Raw genomic sequence first — 19,619 nt, forward strand, 5'->3', positions numbered from 1 at the left:
TCTTAACTAGAATGGGTACATGGTGCCTGAATAGGCAACAGCCATCCTGAGACCATGCGGATGAAAACTGAAGGAGCAGCAGGGCTTGGCATATTACCTCTGGACTTAAATGAGAAAAGATAAATTGCTATTTGATTGAACTTCCATAGCTGGCATTCAGTTACATGCAGTCTAACTCAGTTCTAACAAAAAGGGCCAAAGTGGCCTTCACTGTTGACCAAGGCAACTGTTTCTTCAGCCAGTCAAAGGCAAAACTGATGATGTAACAATGGCTGTTAGGTTCTGTGTTGTCATTGCCGTTCAGCTCCCTCTAAAACGATAAAGTAAACCAAACCAAAGAAAGGCATTCTTCCAATTGAAATGCTTTTATTATTAGAATACTAATAAATGCAGATAAAAAAAACCCACACACAGAAAAAGAGGAAAACACTCAGAAATGTGATTACAGGTTAAGCATATTAGAGGAAAAAGAGTTGCTCAGGGTATACAAAATGTAAACATTTTCCCTGGGATTTCCCACAGATGGCACAGTCCACACGGACTTTTTTGGAACAAATACAAGTCTGTTGAGTCTCCAGGATAGCCTCTATGTCTGCAAACTTGCAACACTGTTTAAGTTCCTAAGAATTTCTATGCAAAAAAACAAAATGGCTCCCAATCCAGGCAACTGGCACGTGTGGAAGCAAAATAACCAAAGCAAATCCATCTTCCAACAGTCAGCTTCAGCTCCCTCCAGCTACTGTATTTACATTTACCTTGACAGATTACAAAGATATATATATACATAGTATATAAGACGCCTACTTGAGGCAGGGCTGTGAGATGAAATCTTTCTTGCTTATAAAATGCTCTGAGGAGAGGCATCAGATCAGTCCTTGGAACTTATCGACAGAGGACTAAGAAGAGGCTCTCTTCTGTTCAGAAAATGGAGACTCATAAACTTCCATGGGTGGGCAGGTACAAACCAGGTGCTGATCTCCATATATGTCATCAATCCGGGCAATGGTTGGCCAGAATTTGTTCTCTGGTTTCACGAAGGGCTGCAAAGGACAAAAGATGGAAATGCTGTGACATGTTCTTAGATTTATCTTAGGAAAAAGGAGGTGGCAATGCTATTCCCACAGCCTAAGTAAGACACCATCAGGCCAACAAATATTCTGAGATCCTAAAAGCTAACCTTACATTACTTTAGTTTGGATATTTGGCTGACCTTCTCTTTTAACATAGTTCTAATTTATTTGCCATGTCACTTTCCATACAGTTCAGTTGATTTAAAAGTTAATTTCTCATACTGTGCATTAAAATAAAATTTTGGCCGGGCGCGGTGGCTCAAGCCTGTAATCCCAGCACTTTGGGAGGCCGAGGTGGGTGGATCACGAGGTCAAGAGATCGAGACCATCCCGGTCAACATGGTGAAACCCCGTCTCTACTAAAAATGCAAAAAATTAGCTGGGCGTGGTGGTGCGTGCCTGTAGTCCCAGCTACTCAGGAGGCTGAGGCAGGAGAATTGCCTGAGCCCAGGAGGTGGAGGTTGCGGTGAGCCGAGATTGCGCCACTGCACTCCAGCCTGGGTAACAAGAGCGAAACTCCGTCTCAAAAAAAAAAATAAATAAATAAATAAAATAAATAAAATTTTGAACAATTTTTTTTTAAAGTGCCATTTTGTTTGCCCTCCTCTCCAATGCCAACCATTATCCTGAATGTAGGATTTACTATTCTCATTATGTTTTATACTATCAATCACTGCACAGATTCATAAATAACACATAGCATAATTTGGCACATTTTGAGTCTTCTCCCTACCTCATTCAGACACAGAACCTTCTCTTCCATAAAAGAATCAGGACAGGAAGGTTGCATCGGGTGCTAGCTCCCTGTCCCATGGTGGAGGAAAACGCATTGGTCCACTGGGCAGGACTCCTATTCAGTTTTCTCCCACTATGTTCCCTATGGCTTCCCAGACCTGTGGTAGATACTCTGTGACCTTGCCTTTCTCATCAAGACCCACATTTCACAAGGTGACCCACATATGGTTTCTATAATGAGGAGGCTAAGAGTGTACACCCCTCAGGATATGAGCTGGCCTGTGCCTTCCCAGCTGGCACAGATTCAGAGAACTTACAAGTGGGAATGCTGCCACCTCTCTGGAATAAGGCCGGTCCCAGTGGGAGGATGTAACGCAGGTCAGGGAGTGTGGAGACATCTGAGACAGAAACACAGAGGAGGGGTCAGAGCAGTACACTACTCCCACCCTGCACCCTCAGCCATCAAGCTTCTGATAGGAGACCAGGCAGAGAAAGGTGTCTTCTTTCAATTTAGGGGGTACAATGTGATTTGTAATTGTGTAGTATTTTAAATACTAGAATGTCATGGTAATAATAATTACATCTATCACCCAGCAAAGTCTAATGAACATTCTGTCATATTTGCTTCACCTTCTAGAAAAAATTACCTATACACTTGGAGATGCCTGTGTATCCCCTTCCCAGAGCTAACCACTCTTCTGGATTTGGTGTTTACTATTCTCATTATGCTATTATACTATTACTGCGTATGTTAATAAACAGTATATAACATAATTTGGCTCATTTTAAAATGTATCATCCTATGGATAGTATTACCCACTTGTATTATATCTCACTATTATGCTTTTTAAAATGTATATTGACATTTTTTTTTTTTTAAATCCTAAATCCTAAAAAGAAGAAGTCTCCAGAGAGAAAAGAGAAGTAAATGGCAGTAAACGTAATCATCTTGTATGCCTCCATTACTCTATGAAACTCACAGCTAGCAAGGTGCCTGCCTTCTACAAGTTGCTGACTCCTGCCATCTCCTGCAGGTAGGCAGTTTGGGAGCCTGCCCCAGCTACTACAGGCATCTCAGACTTGTTCTATGGCTTTATAGCCATGAAGACACAACCATAGCCTTCGTGATATTCTCCACTCCTGATCTTCCAGCTTACTACCTGGACTAACAAGAAACTTAGGACTCTGACCAGATATACAATTAACATGTTTTGGAAGAAGCAGAGTGATGCCCAGCCAACTCTTCCCCAACAAGGGGCATAAACGTTGTAACATTCAGTCCAAATGCCAATCCAGTTTTTTGTCACCCAGGCTGGAGTGCAGTGGCACAATCTCGGCTCACTATAACCTCTGCCTCCCAGGTCCGAATGATTCTCCTTCCTCAGCCTCCCGAGTAGCTGGGACTATAGGCACACACCACCACGACGGACTGATTTTTTGTATTTTTAGTAGAGAGAAGGTTTCACCTTGTTAGCCAGAATGGTCTTCATCTCCTTACCTTGTGATCTGCCCACCTTGGCCTCCCAAAGTGCTGGGATTATAGGTGTGAGCCACCGCGCCTGGCACCAATCCAGTTTTCTCAGCGATAACTGCTCTAACGTAAGAATGTGCTTGTACAGAGTTTGTAATGTGAATACGTAAATTTCATTTATGCCATAATCTCACTACATCAAACAGAATCACAGAATGTTACAAATTATCCACCTAGACAGTTGGAGGACAGTTTCTACAACCACATCATCTTTGAGTAACTGTTCAAGATGATGCAAACTTCAAAGTAATAACTATCTTCTGAGAACTACCTTATTCTAGGGAAGAACATCATCTGCAGATGAGAGTTCAGGAGTTGCTGGTACACTGTCCAGACACCATTTTCTACTTTAAGGAGCATTTCAAGCAAAGTTCCAGGGCCTACGCACCTTCAGCGGATTGACCCTGGGGTCGATGCGGCCCTCCTCAATGTCAGCAATTTCCTGCCGAATGCTGATCATGGCATCACAGAATCTGTCCAGCTCTGCCTTGTCCTCCGACTCAGTGGGCTCAACCATGAGGGTCCCTGCCACAGGCCAGGACATGGTAGGGGCATGAAATCCTGCAAAGGTAGACAGGAGAACTTGCCTCACTGAAAGTCAGTAGCCTGCCCAGTTTGGAAGAAAAGTTCCCATCCCCTCTTACACTTTATCCTAAGAAAACCGTCAGATACTTTTGCAATTACATGTATTTTGGGATTCAACTCAATGGTGTTTTTAGAAGAAAAACTCAGGAAACAACCTAATATCCAACAGTGGAGGATCAGATAAGCAAATTTTATAGAGCACCCACATAGTAGGTAGACAGCCATTCAAAAGTATGTAAATCTGTTAAGTTGATTAAACATTCAAAAATATTAAGTGAAAAAAGCAAGCCACAAAATGATATCCCATTTCTAGATATAAATAAAAGGACAGAGAGAGAGAGAAAAGATGCCTTGAAGAAAATATAAAATGTTAACTGTAAATATGGCCAGAAAATGAGACTGGGATTTTTATTTCACTTTGATTATATATTAGAATCTTTCAGTAGTTATCATGTATTACTTGCAATTAAGGGAAATACAAATATTAGAACCTATCAAAAGTTAAACAGTGAAATAACAAGTGTTACAGACCCTGGAGCAAATCTTATTGTTCCCATTTTATAAGATAAGGAAACTGAAGTTTGGCCAGTATGTGGAAAGCCTTTGCCTCTACATTGAACACGGGCTCAGTGTGTTTCTGTTTCCCAAGGTTTTCACATGTAAGGTGATGCAACAAGACACATAGTCAAGAGAGACTTCCAGGACAGAGGTCAAAAACATTTTCCGTTTCCTATAGCTTTTCTATAAACTTTTTTTTTTTTTTTTTTTGAGACAGGGTCTTGCTCTGTCCCCGAGGCTGGAGTGCACTAGCACATTGGCAGCTCACTGCAGCCTCAGCCCCCTGGGCTCAAGTGATCCTCCCACCTAAGCCTTCCAAGTAGCAGAGACCACAGGTGTATGCCACCATGTCCAGCTAATTTTTTTTACTGTTGTTGCAGAGACAGGGTTTTGTCATGTTGCCCAGGCTGGTCTCCACCTCCTGAGTTCAAGCAGTCGGCCTGCTTCTGCCTCCCATCATGCTGTGATAATAGGCATAACCCACCACACTGGGCCTATAAAACTTTTAAAAGCCAAAGAGCAACTCCCAGGTTGATACACCTCTGAACTAATCTTGTCCCAGCATATAGTGGTTCTGAAATTCTGGTGACATCATAATTACATGGGGTACTTGAGAGTCACATTTGCATGATTTAAGGAATTCTCTTCCCAACATTTTATTTTAAAATGTTCAGGCCAGGCGCTGTGGCTTACACACCTATAATCCCAGCACTTTGGGAGGCCAAGGCCAGTAGATTGCTTGAGCCCAGGAGTTTGAGACCAACCTGGGCAACATGGCGAAACCCCATCTCTACTAAAAATACAAAAATTAGCTGGGTGTGGTGGTGTGTGCCTGTAGTCTCAGCTAGAAAGCTGAGGTAAGAGGATCACTTGAAGGAGATACGGCCTGCAGTGAGTCAAGATCAAGATCACAACACTGCACTCCAGCCTGGCAACAGAGTGAGACCCTGTCTCTATTAATAATAGATTTAAGTTGAAAGAACTGTAGGTGAGCACCTATATACCCACCACCTAGATTCTACAATGCTATTGTTTATCACATACCTACTCATCCAGCCACCCGTCTTTCTTTTTGATGCATTTCAAAGAACACTGCAGTTGGGCCGGGCACAGTGGCTCATGCCTGTAATCCCAGCTCTTTGGGAGGCCAAGGTGGGTGGATCACCTGAGGTCAGGAGTTCAAGACCAGCCTGGCCAAAATGGTGAAAACCCATCTCTACTAAAAATAAAAAAAGCCAGGCATGGTGGTGCATGCCTGTAAAACCCAGCTACTCAGGAGGCTCAGGCAGGAGAATCGCTTAAACCTGGGACACAGAGGTTGCAGTGAGTCAAGATCGTGCTATTGCACTCCAGCCTGAGTGACAGAGCAAGACTCTGTCTCCAGAAAAAAACACCAAAGTACATTGCAGTCATTAGTACACTTAACTCTTAAACTCTTCAACATCCATATCATGAACTAGAATTCAGTGTCTGTTAACATACTTTTGTGATAAAACTTAACAGTGAAATGCACAAATCCTAACTGTACCATTTAATCAGTTTTGGTAAATGCCTACACCTTTGTCACTCAAACCAGACAGGGTGTGAGCAAATTCAATCCAACATATCCTGCTGTAGTGGTTCCCAGATTGCAAACCACCTGAGGATTTCTTGCAGAAACACAAATTCCTGCATTTGGACCCTGATTCAGGAAGGAAAGGCTCAAAAATCTATGAGTCATAAAACATGCCAGGTGATTCTGATAATTGGTCTGATAATTAGCTTGGAAACTGCTGTCTAGGGCAGTATGCCTCAAAGTTGTCTAAGAATACTCATACAGAAACTCGCTCATGTTAAATAGATTATAATAAACGCTCTTTCTTAAAAATTCACGTTCATCAGGTATGCTTAAGACCTGGAAACTGTGTTGTCACGTTCATTGTTTTTTGACTTAGCTATTCATCTGGTCTCTTGTTTATTTATATATATTTTTTGAGACAGTCTCTGTCACGTAGGCTGGAATGCAGTGGCACAATCTCGGCTCAATGCAACCTCCACCTCCAGGGTTCAAGCCATTCTCTTACCTCAGCCTCCTACTCTGAGTAGCTGGGATTATAGGTGCATGCTACCACGTCTGACTAAGTTTTGTATTTTTAGTAGAGATGGGGTTTCACCATGTTGGTCAGGCTGGTCGCTAACTCCTGACCTGTGATCCACCCACCTCAACCTCCCAAATGATGGGATTACAGGCCTTAGCCATGGTGCTCAGCCCTGGTCTCATTTATTAACACCACGAGGTGAGTATCTACTATGTGCTAGGCACCTGGACAATTCTGGGCATTTGGAGAAGTGTGGAAACCATTCTATCCATCACCAAAATAACATCAAGGTTGGGAGACAGAACATGACTTGGAAATACTGAGAGCCACTCCTCTCCCTCTTTGCAAATCCTGCTGCATTGAGATGTGTGAAGTAGGCAAGGCATCCAGAAAGAGAATGTGTAAAACACTATCACTAGCTGGGAGGCTGTCAGAGGAAAGGAGTTCTACTGTGCAGGTGACAAGAGTTGCCCAGAGGAGATCTTGAGGATTCATTAATGAAGACTTTCTCTGGCTTTCCCATTTATTGTCAGACTAACTCTGCATAAGATCATTCGTTTGAGAGAGGAATGAGTCACACACATGGGATTCCCATTATGATGCAGTAGTGAAACTATTAAATTTAAAAGATTTACCTCTTTTCTTCCCAAAACAAGTCATTAAAATTCAGATAAGACTCCATATCCATCGAATGGCAAAGTTCTCCCCAACATAGCCTTAATATTATAATATCGGCTAGGTGTGTTGGCTTACACCTGTAATCACAGCACTTTGGGAGGCCAAAGCGGGTGGGTTCCCTGAGCTCAGGAGTTTGAGACCAGCATGGCCAACATGGTGAAACCCATCTCTACTAAAAATAGAAAAAAATCAGCTGGGTGTGGTGGTATGCACCTGTAGTCCCAGCTACTTGGGAGGCTGAGGCACAAGAATCACTTGAACCTGGGAGGCAGAGGTTACAGTTAGCCGAGATCACACCACTACACTCCAGCCTGGGTGACAGAGTGAGACTGTCTCCCCAACCCCCCAAAAACTAGTATGATCTTAATGTTATAATATTTATAACATTGTTCACTAGTAAAATGTAGTGAGCTGAGCTGAATGAACACACCTAATGCACAGATAAAGGGTTCAAGTCTTTGTTTCATTTTCTTTGTGAAAATACTACACTTACTACTTCATCTCTTGAAACAGCTGGTGGCTACAATGCTTCAATGCCATTCACTTTTACCACTTCCATGGGTTACTGGCTCTGCTTCCTTCACCGCTACACTCACTGCAACTCACTGGGATTTTAATTTTAATCATAAACACTTCTTTTCTTTGCCATTAATGGATTCAAGATGTGTATCTTAGTATCTTCTGAAAGGCAGGACCAGTGCAGTCATAAGGAAACTTTTTTCCCTATTATTTTGGAGAATGCCAGGAATCCTGAACTCCCCACTTATCCCCCAGATCAGTTTACTGTGGTGCCTGCACTTTCCATCTGTGCTTTAGGAAGTGGTCCACAGCCGGCATGGGCGACAATGTCAAAAGCCACTTACCATAATCCTGGAGTCTCTTGGCCACATCCACAGCCTCAATATTTGCAGACTTTTTGAAAGGTCTTGTGTCCAAGATAAACTCATGACCCACATAACCTGTTCAGGAAAGCCGTTCAACTCAAGGTTAGCATCAGCTTATTGTTTTACCCAAACGAATGAATAATTTATAAGTACATCAGCTTTCTATGTGTTATCAGTGAGGACCGAGAAGCCATGGGCACCAGGTAAGTTTGTTGTTGGCAATAAAGACATCATTTAGTCTCATTACAAATAAAAATGTTTAGCACATTGGGCCCATGTGTCTGATATTTAGCTCACTACACACCTGTGAACCTGATTATGGCTAACGACAGGTGGGAGGCATTACTAGAACATTTTAAGGGAGGTGAGCTTATTTTAAGGTAGCTTATTTCTTTTTTTTTTTTTTTTTTTTTTTTTTGGAGACAGAGTTTTGCTCTTGTTACCCAGGCTGGAGTGCAATGGCGCAATCTCGGCTCACCGCAACCTCCGCCTCCTGGATTCAGGCAATTCTCCTACCTCAGCCTCCTGAGTAGCTGGGATTACAGGCATGCACCACCATGCCCAGCTGATTTTTTTGTATTTTTAGTAGAGACGGGGTTTCACCATGTTGACCAGGATGGTCTTGATCTCTTGACCTCGTGATCCACCCGCCTCGGCCTCCCAAAGTGCTGGGATTACAGGCTTGAGCCACCGTGCCCGGCCAAGGTAGCTTATTTCTACTCTGCAGACCTAAAACCTACTTGCAACAGTTAAATGCATCGTCTAGTCTTGATCCTTTTATACAAAATATTTATAGAGCCATTGACACTTTTCAGCACCTTTACCCTCAACATCAAATAACAACTATTTGTGTAAGTATAGATATGGATATATTAAACACATATCCATAAGACACATACAGAATTTTATGTGTTCTTTGAAGGACCTTTTGATGTTTTGGTTTCAGGCTGCAAACAAAGAATTAGAAATAAGCAATGTCAAACAATAAACCATAAGAAAGAAGGAGTTAATGAGGCCAAAATCTGAGACTCAGTCCACTTTGTTCTACCAATGATATGTCCCTTATTTGAAATCATAGATCTTTATTTGAGCCTCATGCTAGCATTCAAAAAGTTTTGGATTTTCAGGCCAGGCACAGTGACTCATGCCTGTAATCCCAGCACTTTGGGAAGCTGAGGTAGGCAGATTGCTTTAGAATAGGAGTTCCAGACCAGCCTGGGCAACAGGGCAAAACCCTATCTCTACTAAAAATACAAAGAATTAGCCAGACTTTGTGGCCCAGACTGGTAGTCCCAGCTACTCAGGGGTCTGAGGTGGGATAATCCCCTGAGCCTGGGAAGTTGGGGCTGCAGTAAGCTGTGATCACACACCTGCACTCTAGTCTGGGTGACAGGCATGAGACCCTGTCTCAAAAAATTAAATAAATACAAATATTTAGAGTTTTAGATTTTCAGATTAGGGATATTCAACCTGTAGGTCATAAATAGACTGCTTCTCTAGATCCAGGCTACCAGTAGCTCCCCAGAATGAGCTACTGACCACACAACCGTCATCAGGAATAAACCATTAAGTCAGCATTTTAACAAACAGACCAATATTCCTCCAGGGCTGCCCAAATTCCACAGTCCACCAACTGATGAATTTCCTTCCAGGAAAGTATCTACTCATGAGATAATGATGTACTCCTCCTTAACCCACTTTCCTCAATTTCAGCAAAAATGAATTCACTTACAGAGACTCAGAGCAAACAACTTCTCAAGCCTGTGAAGAATAGCTCCAGTAATTAATAGCCCCTGAAGACAGTCTATGAACTGTTCTGCTTCTTATAGAATAAATAAATATGAAAGAGGTGGGGCCACTGCACTCCAGCCTAGGAGATGGTGAGACTTTGTCTCAGGAAAAAAAAAAAAAAGAAGTAATTTTGTTTGAAAAATAAAACTACAATGAGCTTACGACTGAATATACTGAAACTGCATCTTTTTAAACCACGCTTTATGGAAAAAAAAAGTTAAAAGTTGAGATGGGGACCAGGCACGATGGCTTATGCCTGTAATCCCAGCACTTTGAAAGGCCAAGGCGGCGGATCACGACGTTGAGATCATCCTGGCCAACATGATAAAACCCTGTCTCTACTAAAAATACAAAAATTATCTGGGTGTGGTAGCACATGCCTGTAGTCCCAGCTACTTGTGAGGCTGAGGCAGGAGAATCACCTGAGGGAGGCAGAAGTTGCAGTGAGCCGAGATCACGCCACTTCACTCCAGCCTGGCAAGAGTGATACCCCATCTCAAAAAAAAAAAAAAAAAAAAAATTGAGACAGGGTTGGGCATTCTGTCACTCAGGCTGGCATGCAGTAGCACCATCACAGCTCACTACAGCCTTGACCTCCTGGGCCCAAGCAGTCCTCCCAGTTCAGCCTCCCGAATAACTGGAACTACAGGTATGTACCACCATGTCCAGCTAATTTTTGCATTTTTAGTAGAGACGGGGTTTCACCATGTTGACCAGGATGGTCTCGATCTCTCGACCTCGTGATCCACCCACCTCGGCCTCCCAAAGTGCTAGAATTATAGGCATAAGTCACCGCACCCAGGCAAAACATGCTTTCTAACAATGATGGAGAATAAATTTGTAAGGAGTGTGATTCAAAAGCAGAAAATTCAGCCAGGCACAGTGGCTCACACCTATAATTCCAGCATTTCTGGAGACCAAGGCGGGAAGATGGCTTGAGCTCAGGAGTTTGAGACCAGCCTAGGCAACATAGTGAGACCCTGTTTCTACCAAAAAAAAAAAAATAAAAAGTTAGCTAGGTGCAGTTGTACCTGCCTGTAGCACAAACTGCCTGTAAGACTGAGGTGGGAGAATCGCTTAAGCCCAGGAGGTCAAGGCTGCAGTGAGCCAAGATCACACCACTGCATTCCAGCTTGGGTGACAGAGTGAGACCTTTACAGAAAAAAAAAAAAAAAAAGGGGAAAATCTTATTCATGGATGGGTAAACATAGGGGAAAATGCTTAAACAGACTAGTCAATCAGCGTTCAAGGGGAAAATCATAAGATTAGATTTTTATCGCCGGGCACGGTGGCTCAAGCCTGTAATCCCAGCACTTTGGGAGGCCGAGGTGGGTGGATCACGAGGTCGAGAGATCGAGACCATCCTGGTCAACATGGTGAAACCCCGCCTCTACTAAAAATACAAAAAATTAGCTGGGCATGGTGGTGCATGCCTGTAATCCCAGCTATTCAGGAGGCTGAGGCAGGAGAATTGCTTGAACCCAGGAGGCGGAGGATGCGGTGAGCCGAGATCGTGCCATTGCACTCCAGCCGGGGTAACGAGCGAAACTCTGTCTCAAAAAAAAAAAAAAAGATTACATTTTTATCACCTACTAATACCAGGACTCTTAAACGCTCATCTGAGGATCGTTTGAGCTTGGGAGTTGGAGACCAGCCTGGGCAACAAAGCAAACCCTATCCTACAAAAGATTTAAAAATTAGCCAGGTGTGTGGCACACATCTGTAGTTCCAGCTACTCAGGAGGCTGAAGTGGGAGGATCGCTTGATCCCAGGAAGTCAAGGCTACAGTGAGCGATAAAGTGACTGCACTCCAGCCTGGGTAACAGAGCAAGACTATCTCTTAAAACAAAATGTCCTGACTGTGACAATGATTGGAGGAGGAAGGCTAGTGGAAGCTTGCTGCTCGGAATGACACCAGGTGGCAGGGAGGGGAGGAGGGGAACACAGTGGAAGAGGAGGCACTCTTGCTGACAGAGTTAAGAGGAGAGTCTTCCAAGCAGAGGTACAGTAATAGCTGAAAGGCACCATCCAGCCAAGCTCAACACAGCACTGCTAATACCACAGTGCCATCCGAAGAGGCCCCCACCACAGCCAAGAGGTTTAGGAAGAGCTCCATTTTCTAAATCAGGTTCAGATGTTATTTTCTCAATCCACACTCTATTGCATTCAACTAAAAACTATAGTGGAATTCCAGCATCTCTCTCTCCATCTCTACATGAGCCCTGAAAGGGATGAAATTTCAACTTGGTGGCTGTTAAAAGTCAGATCCTAAGATGTTCTTTGTTTTCAGCTTTTAGGAGAAAAGACACAAAAACCCACTATAGGGCAATGGTGGGGCAGTATCAAGTGGAAACTGTATAAACCACTCAGTTCCAAGGTTTTTTTGTTTGTTTTTCGTTTTTTTTTTGAGACGGAGTTTCACTCTTGTTACCCAGGCTGGAGTGCAGTGGCGCGATCTCGGCTCACCGCAACCTCCGCCTCCTGGGTTCAGGCAATTCTCCTGCCTCAGCCTCCTGAGTAGCTGGGACTACAGGCATGCACCATCATGCCCAGCTAATTTTTGTATTTTTAGTAGAGACGGGGTTTCACCTTGTTGACCAGGATGGTCTCGATCTCTTGACCTTGTGATCCACCCGACTCGGCCTCCCAAAGTGCTGGGATTACACATTTCCAAGTTTTAATGTTCACAGAGTAGGTGTTTCTGCTGGACCTAACCATGACTGTAGCGGAGAAGGTGCCACGTGAAAGGGGCAAGGAGGATAGGAGGGGGTGGATGGCTGTAAGTAGGAACCACCACCCCCACATGCTGACTGTCTTCCGAGGGTAAGAACAACATGGGAATTTGCTGTGGAAAAATAGGGCTTCTCAAATCCCTCCTTGTGAGAAGGGACCAGACCTTACTTATCCCCCATCTTCAAGGTGGCTACTGAGGAATAAATGAAACTCACTAGATAAATACTCTGTAAAGTTCTATTGGGCAATCAATGCTTGGTCAGTCCTTTTAGCTGCAATCCACAGACCATGACTAACACAATGAATCAGACCTCCTGGCTGTTTCCTTGTAGTTCAAGCTGAGAATGAGGTTTCCCTGAGAATGAGGTCAGGTAAGTGGGACAGAGCAGGGTCACTTGTGAGCCAAGGACATGAGGGCCCAGCCCCTGAGGCCGCTGCGTACCCCTATAGCAAGGGCCAGCTGGAAACCTCAGCAGGGACAGGTATTTGTGGAAGAGTTGGGTTTGTCTGATGTTTAGAAAAAAAAAAAAATTGATAGGCATATAAGAAATTAAAACATAAAGAAAACAATGGGATACTAACAAAGTCATCTTCTACTAATGGGAACTCGATTCAGATCAAACAGTGACCTCTGCCTCCCACAAAAGTAGACATCTGTGGATTTTTGCAATTCTTCCTTTAAAAATGTATCATCTTACCTAGGTAATTCCTCTTATTCTAGCAGAATACAGTCATGTGTCACTTAATGAAGGGAATACGTTCTGAGAAGTGCATTGCGAGCTGACTTTGTCATTGTGCAAACAACATAGTGTACTTACACAACTAATTGGTAAAGTCTGCTATATATACCTACGCTACATGGTACAGCCTCTTGCTTCTACTGTACTGAATACTGTAGGCAACTGTGACACAATGGTCTGAATCTGTGTATCTAAACATATCTCAGCATTGAAGATACAGCAAAAATATGAGAGAAAAGATTAAAAATGGCACACCTGTGTAGGGCACATGCCATGAATGGAGCTTGCAGGACTGGAAGTTGCTCTGGATGAGTCAGTGAGTGAGGGGCAAGTGAATGGGAAGGCCTAGGACATTCCTGTGTACTACTGTAGACTTTGTAAACACTGTACACATAGGCTATATTATTTAAAAATTTTTTTTCTTCAATAATAAACTCAGCTTACTGTAACTTTTTTTTTTTTTTTTGAGACAGAGTCCCAGTCTGTTGCCCAGGCTGGAGTGCAGTGGCACAATCTCAGCTCACTGCAACCTCTGCTTCCCGGTTCAGGTGATTATCATGCCTCAGCCTCCTGAGTAGCTGGGAACTACAGGCACCTACCACCACGCCTGGCTAAATTTTGTATTTTTAGTAGAGATGAGGTTTCACCATGTTGGCCAGGCTGGTCTGAAACTCCTGACCTCAAGTGATCTGCCCGCCTCAGCCACCCAAAGTGCTGGGATTACAGGCGTGAGCCACTACGGTCGGCCTACTAAAACTTTTTTACTTTATAAACTTTTTTTTTTTTTTTTTTTTTTTGGAGACGGAATTTCGCTCTTGTTACCCAGGCTGGAGTGCAATGGCGCAATCTCGGCTCACCGCAACCTCCGCCTCCTGGGCTCAGGCAATTCTGCCTCAGCCTCCTAAGTAGCTAGGATTACAGGCACGCGCAACCACGCCCAGCTAGTTTTTTGTATTTTTAGTAGAGACGGGGTTTCACCATGTTGACCAGGATGGTCTCGATCTCTCGACCTTGTGATCCACCCGCCTCGGCCTCCCAAAGTGCTGGGATTACAGGCTTGAGCCACCGCGCCTGGCCACTTTATAAACTTTTTAATTTTAAAAAACTTTCTGACTCTTTTGTAATAACACTTAGAACACAACCACATTGTTCAGCTGTCCAAAAATATTTTCTTTCTCGATATCCTTATTCTATATGCTTTCTTCTATATTTAATTTCTTTTTACTTTTTTAACTTTTTTGTTAAAACCTAAGACACAAGCCAGGCGCGGTGGTTCAAGCCTGTAACCCCAGCACTTTGGGAGGCCAAGGCAGGTGGATCACGAGGTCGAGAGATCGAGACCATCCTGGTCAACATGGTGAAACCCCGTCTCTACTAAAAACACAGAAAAATTAGCTGGGCATGGTGGCGCGTGCCTGTAATCCCAGCTACTCAGGAGGCTGAGGCAGGAGAATTGCCTGAACCCAGGAGGCGGAGGTTGCGGTGAGCCAAGATCATGCCATTGCACTCCAGCCTGGGTAACAAGAGCGAAACTCCGTCTCAAAAAAAAAAAACTAAGACACAAACACACACTTTTGTCTAGGCCTACAGATTCACGATGCTCAATAGCACTGTCTTCCACCTCCACATCTTTTTATTTTTTGAGACAGGGTCTCTGTCACCAAGGCTGGAATGCAGGGGCACCATCACAACTCACTGCAGCCTCAACTTCCCAGGCTCAAGCCATCCTCCTGCCTCAACCTTCCAAGTAGCTGGGACTACAGGTGTGTGCCACCATGGTGGTTAATTTCTTTCTTTTTTTTTTGGCAGAGACAGAGGTATCATTATGTTTCCAAGCTGGTCTCAAACTCCTGGGCTGAAGCAACCCTCCTGCCTTGGCCTCAAACTGCCGGGACTGCAGGCATGAGCCACAGCACACAGCCCAAACTCCAACATCTTGTCCCTCTCGAAGTTCTTTAGGGACAGTAACAGACACAGAGCTGCCATCTCCTGTGGTAACAATGCCTTCTTCCGAAATACCTCCTGAAGGACCTTCCTGAGGCTGTTTTACAGTTAACCTGTTTTTTTTAAGTAGAGGAATACACTCTGAAATAATGATGGGGACCAGATGGAGCGGCTCATGCCTGTAACCCCAGCATTTTGGGAGGCCAAAGTGGGTAGATCACCTGAGGTTAGGAGTTTGAGACTAGTCTGGCCAACGTGGTGACATCCCATTTCTGCTAAACATACAAAAATCAGCCGAATGCCTGTAGTTGTAGCTACTCAGGAAGCCGAGGCAGGAGAATTGCTTGAACCTGGGAGGCGGAGGTTGTAGTGAGCCGAGATTGCGCCACTGCACTCCAGCCTGGGTGACAAAGCAAGACTCTGTCTCAAAAATAAATAAATAAAATAATATTAAAAAGCATTATATAGTAAATGCATAAACCAGCAGCACAGTCTTTATCATTATTAAGTATTAGGTACTATATATAATTGTATGTGCCATACTTTTAGACCACCCACCTCAGCCTCCCAAAGTGCTTGGATTACAGGTGTGAACTACTGCACCCAGCCACTACTAAATAAAATTAAATGTTAAGAAGTTTAAAATATGAACAAATAAGCAATTAAAGAAAAAACCAATAGGATGCAGTTATATATATTTTTAATTTGGAAACAACTATATCTTAAGCTGCGAAATCAGAGTCGGCTGTGAAGGAGAGTGAAGCTACGGTAGAGAGAACAGATGGGCAAACACAGTTACCCATTATTATTATTTCTTTTTTTGGGACAGAGTTTCACTCTTGTTACCCAGGCTGGAGTGCAATGGTGCGATCTCGGCTCACCGCAACCTCCGCCTCCTGGGTTCAAGCAATTCTCCTGCCTCAGCCTCCTGAGTAGCTGGGATTACAGGCACGTGCCACCATGCCCAGCTAATTTTTTGTATTTTTAGTAGAGACGGGGTTTCACCATGTTGACCAGGATGGTCTCAATCTCTTGACCTCATGATCCACCCACCTCGGCCTCCCAAAGTGCTGGGATTACAGGCGTGAGCCACCGCGCCCGGCCTTCGACACTGCCACTTTCAAAGAATATTTAGTGACATGGGAAAATGTTCATAATATACACTTTAAAAACAGGCTAAAAACTGTATTTATAGGCCGGGTGGAGTGGCTGATGCCTATAATCCCAGCCCTTTGAGAGGCCGAGGTGGGAGGATCACTCAGCAGAGGAGTTCAACATCAACTTGGGCAATAGAACAAGACCCCGTCTCTACAAAAAAATAAAATCTAAATAAATTAGCGAGGTATGGCCGTCTGTGCCTGTGGTCCCAACTACTTGGGAGGATCTGTTAGGAGAGCCTAGGAGCTTGAGATTGCAGTGAGCTACGATGGCACCACTACACTTCAGCCTGGATGACCAACTAACAAAACTATCTGTAAAATATGATCAATTGTACAAAAGAAAAAGAAGAAGAAATATAGAAAATATTACTAATGGCTAGAACTGACTGATGGAACCATGGCTTATTTATGTTTTCTTTGTCATGCTTCATTTTCCAAAATTTCCATGCTGAGCATATGTACATTATATAATCAGACAAAATAAATATTGAAGCTATTCCTTAAAGCCAATACATAAGCAGGATGCATTTCACAGAGCAGGAGCTAAACTGTATTTGAATCAGTTAGTAGCTCCTGTCGCGTCTTTAGTACCCACTTCAGAAGCATTTTCGTGTCTAGCTTAGAGACATGTTGCCCACAACTGTCTTTTCTGCTCTCTGGGGAGCATTCTTAACCAGCACTTCTGGTTATTTGGTCCTGTTCTTTTTCAAAGTGTGGAACTACCACTTTGAATACAGATTTATAAGGTGAGATCAGCCATAAATTAAAGCTCACAGCTATAGAGGTACATTCCACCTGGGCCAGAGAAGCCAAGATCCCGTACGGGCCTCATGGCTGTTGCCCAGGTGCGGACGAGTGGGCTGCTTCCTGACGTCTGTCTCTCTGATTCAAGCTCCAGGTCCTGGTCTCTGTCCTGCTCCCACTCTGGGCCCATAGCAAGGACTTGTACCTGGTTCTCAGTTTCAGCCTTTCCCTTCCAGAGTGACTCTGTTCCTGCATCTATTTTTTCTCTCTAAGGTATCTTCACTCTCCCTTCTCGCAGCCTGTTCTCTGGTAGCTTAAAATCATACTTTCATAGTTAAAAAGAAAATATAACCACATCCTACTGAAGCAGCACCCTCCTCCTTCACTACCAAAGTCCCCTCAAACGTGAATCCTTCCCTCTCCTTCCCAACCTCTGTCCCGTCTCAGCCCATTTCTATCCAGCGTCTGCCTCACCACTGTCCCCAAAGTACTTTCAAAGGCTACCAAAGGCTTCCTAACTGCTATAGACAAAGGTTCCTATTAAGACTCATAATTTAAAATCAGATGTCAATCATACCTCAGTAAAGGTGGAAAAAAATCTAAATAAATAAACTTAAGTAAGGTTAAAGTAAAGTTAAATCAGCTACCTGCCCTTTACAGTGTCTCTCCTTATTATTCGACATCCCATGCATTTGTCTGTTGACTGCCAGAGAAACAAAGCAGGCACAGCCTCCACCCTTCTCCTGGACCCTGGATGGGCATAGCCAGACAATACAGAGTGGGAAAGCAACTGCTCAGGGATGGGGTGGGGGTGGGGGCAAGAGGAAGGACTGGCTGACTCCGGAGAGGGGCTGCAGGGGGGTGTCGGACCCACAGGGCAGCCAGAGGGCCAAGCAGAGGGTGTTGACGGGAGGCACTGTGCCAGGGGCTGCCAGGGTTCTAAAGCTGCCTCAGGTGTGGAGTGCCCTCACCAGGCACCCGACTTCTGCCTCCCTCTTAATGTAGCCATCTGCTTGAGGCGTTTTGTTCTGGCTTCTCACCTTCAATACTCTTTCCTGGGGCCTCAACACTTCCAAGACTCAGCTATCATGTTCTGAACCCACAGCCAAGTATATAAACGGCTGCTTGGTTTTTAGTTCCCTCTCATCACTTCCAGGGTGATTTGTTCCCCTGCCTACGATTCCCTCTATCGTAAGCCCTAGAAGCTAACCTGAAATCACAGGTGTGATCCCAGGACTGCAGTTGTGAGTCACCACCCCAGCCCCATGCTACCTCTAAGCATGTTTACCCCTTGCCACTGCCTTAATGATTCTAACAGTCTCTTCATGAATCCTGACACTCCCCTGCTCAAAAACCTTTAATGGCTATTGTCCGGATCAAGAGTGAAGTCCAGAGCCTGCTAGGACCTTCGAGGCCCCATGCTACCTTTCCAGCCTCGTCGTCATTTGCTCCCTCTCCCTAATCCCATCCTACGCTCCAGACGCCCAGACAGCTTCCCTTCCTCCGCTTTGCTCCTGTGTCTCTGCTTATGCAGGCTCTCATCTGCTACGTGCCTTCCAGGCCCATCTCAAATGGCTCCAAAAATAAGGTGCTCTCAACCATTCCACCCTGCCTCTACCCCGTCCGAGTTACTCTACTCTTTCAATGCATAGACATAGCACTTTGTAAATACTTAGCTCATGGTATTTATGTGCACATTTCAGTGTTGTGGACTCTACTGACCTGGGCTGTATAGATTAAGAGACTAGGAGAGCCTTGCATATAGTAATACCCCTAAACTCTTAACTGACGTGGAGTTATGGCTGGGTGTGATGGCTCATGCCTGTAATCCCAGCACTTTGGGAGGCTGAGGTTGGTGGATCATCTGAGGTCGGAAGTTCGAGACCAGCCTGGCCAATATGGTAAAACCCTGTCTCTGCTAAAGAATTAGATGGGTGTGGTGATGCATGCCAATAGTCACAGCTACTCGGGAGGCTGAGGCAGGAAAATCACTTGAGAATCACTTGAACCCAGGAGGCAGAGGTTGTAATGAGCCAAGATCGTGCCATTGCACTCCAGCCTGGGCAACAGAGCAAGACTCCATCTCAAAAATAAAAAAATAAAAATAAAGCAGACTTATTTCCAAGAACACGACACTTTTTATGTTCTAAGAAACAGAAGACTCTTACCCATGTCAGAAAAACACATCTAGGTCAAACTTGGTTTGGCCCAGAAAAGAGTATTAAAGTTGATACTTGCCTCTTGCACCCCTGAAAAGAATTCTGTAGTGTTTTTCTAATCGCTTGGCCATGTAGTTGGCATTTAATATTGCAGTTTCCGTGGCTTGTTTAAGCCCCTTGCCTCCCATCATCTGCAACAGAGGGAAAAAGCCATTAGCCATTGAAAGGG

General features: G+C 44.2%; 1 protein-coding gene across 1 annotated transcript in view; it reads right to left on the reverse strand.

The window, feature by feature from the left end:
* Positions 1-349: 349 nt before the first annotated feature.
* Positions 350-19,619, reverse strand: part of GLDC (glycine decarboxylase) — a 117,623-nt gene continuing 98,353 nt past the window's right edge. Inside the window, exons 21-25 of the mRNA XM_003928172.4 lie at positions 19,470-19,581; positions 8,099-8,194; positions 3,725-3,897; positions 2,123-2,203; positions 350-1,040 (exon numbers count right to left, since the gene is read on the reverse strand). Of these exons, the coding sequence (XP_003928221.1) occupies positions 897-1,040; positions 2,123-2,203; positions 3,725-3,897; positions 8,099-8,194; positions 19,470-19,581 (606 nt within the window). The 3' untranslated portion in view covers positions 350-896. The remainder of the gene's footprint in view (positions 1,041-2,122; positions 2,204-3,724; positions 3,898-8,098; positions 8,195-19,469; positions 19,582-19,619) is intronic.

Source organism: Saimiri boliviensis, chromosome 2 (assembly GCF_048565385.1).
Source record: "Saimiri boliviensis isolate mSaiBol1 chromosome 2, mSaiBol1.pri, whole genome shotgun sequence".
NCBI classification, from domain to species: Eukaryota; Metazoa; Chordata; class Mammalia; order Primates; family Cebidae; genus Saimiri; species Saimiri boliviensis.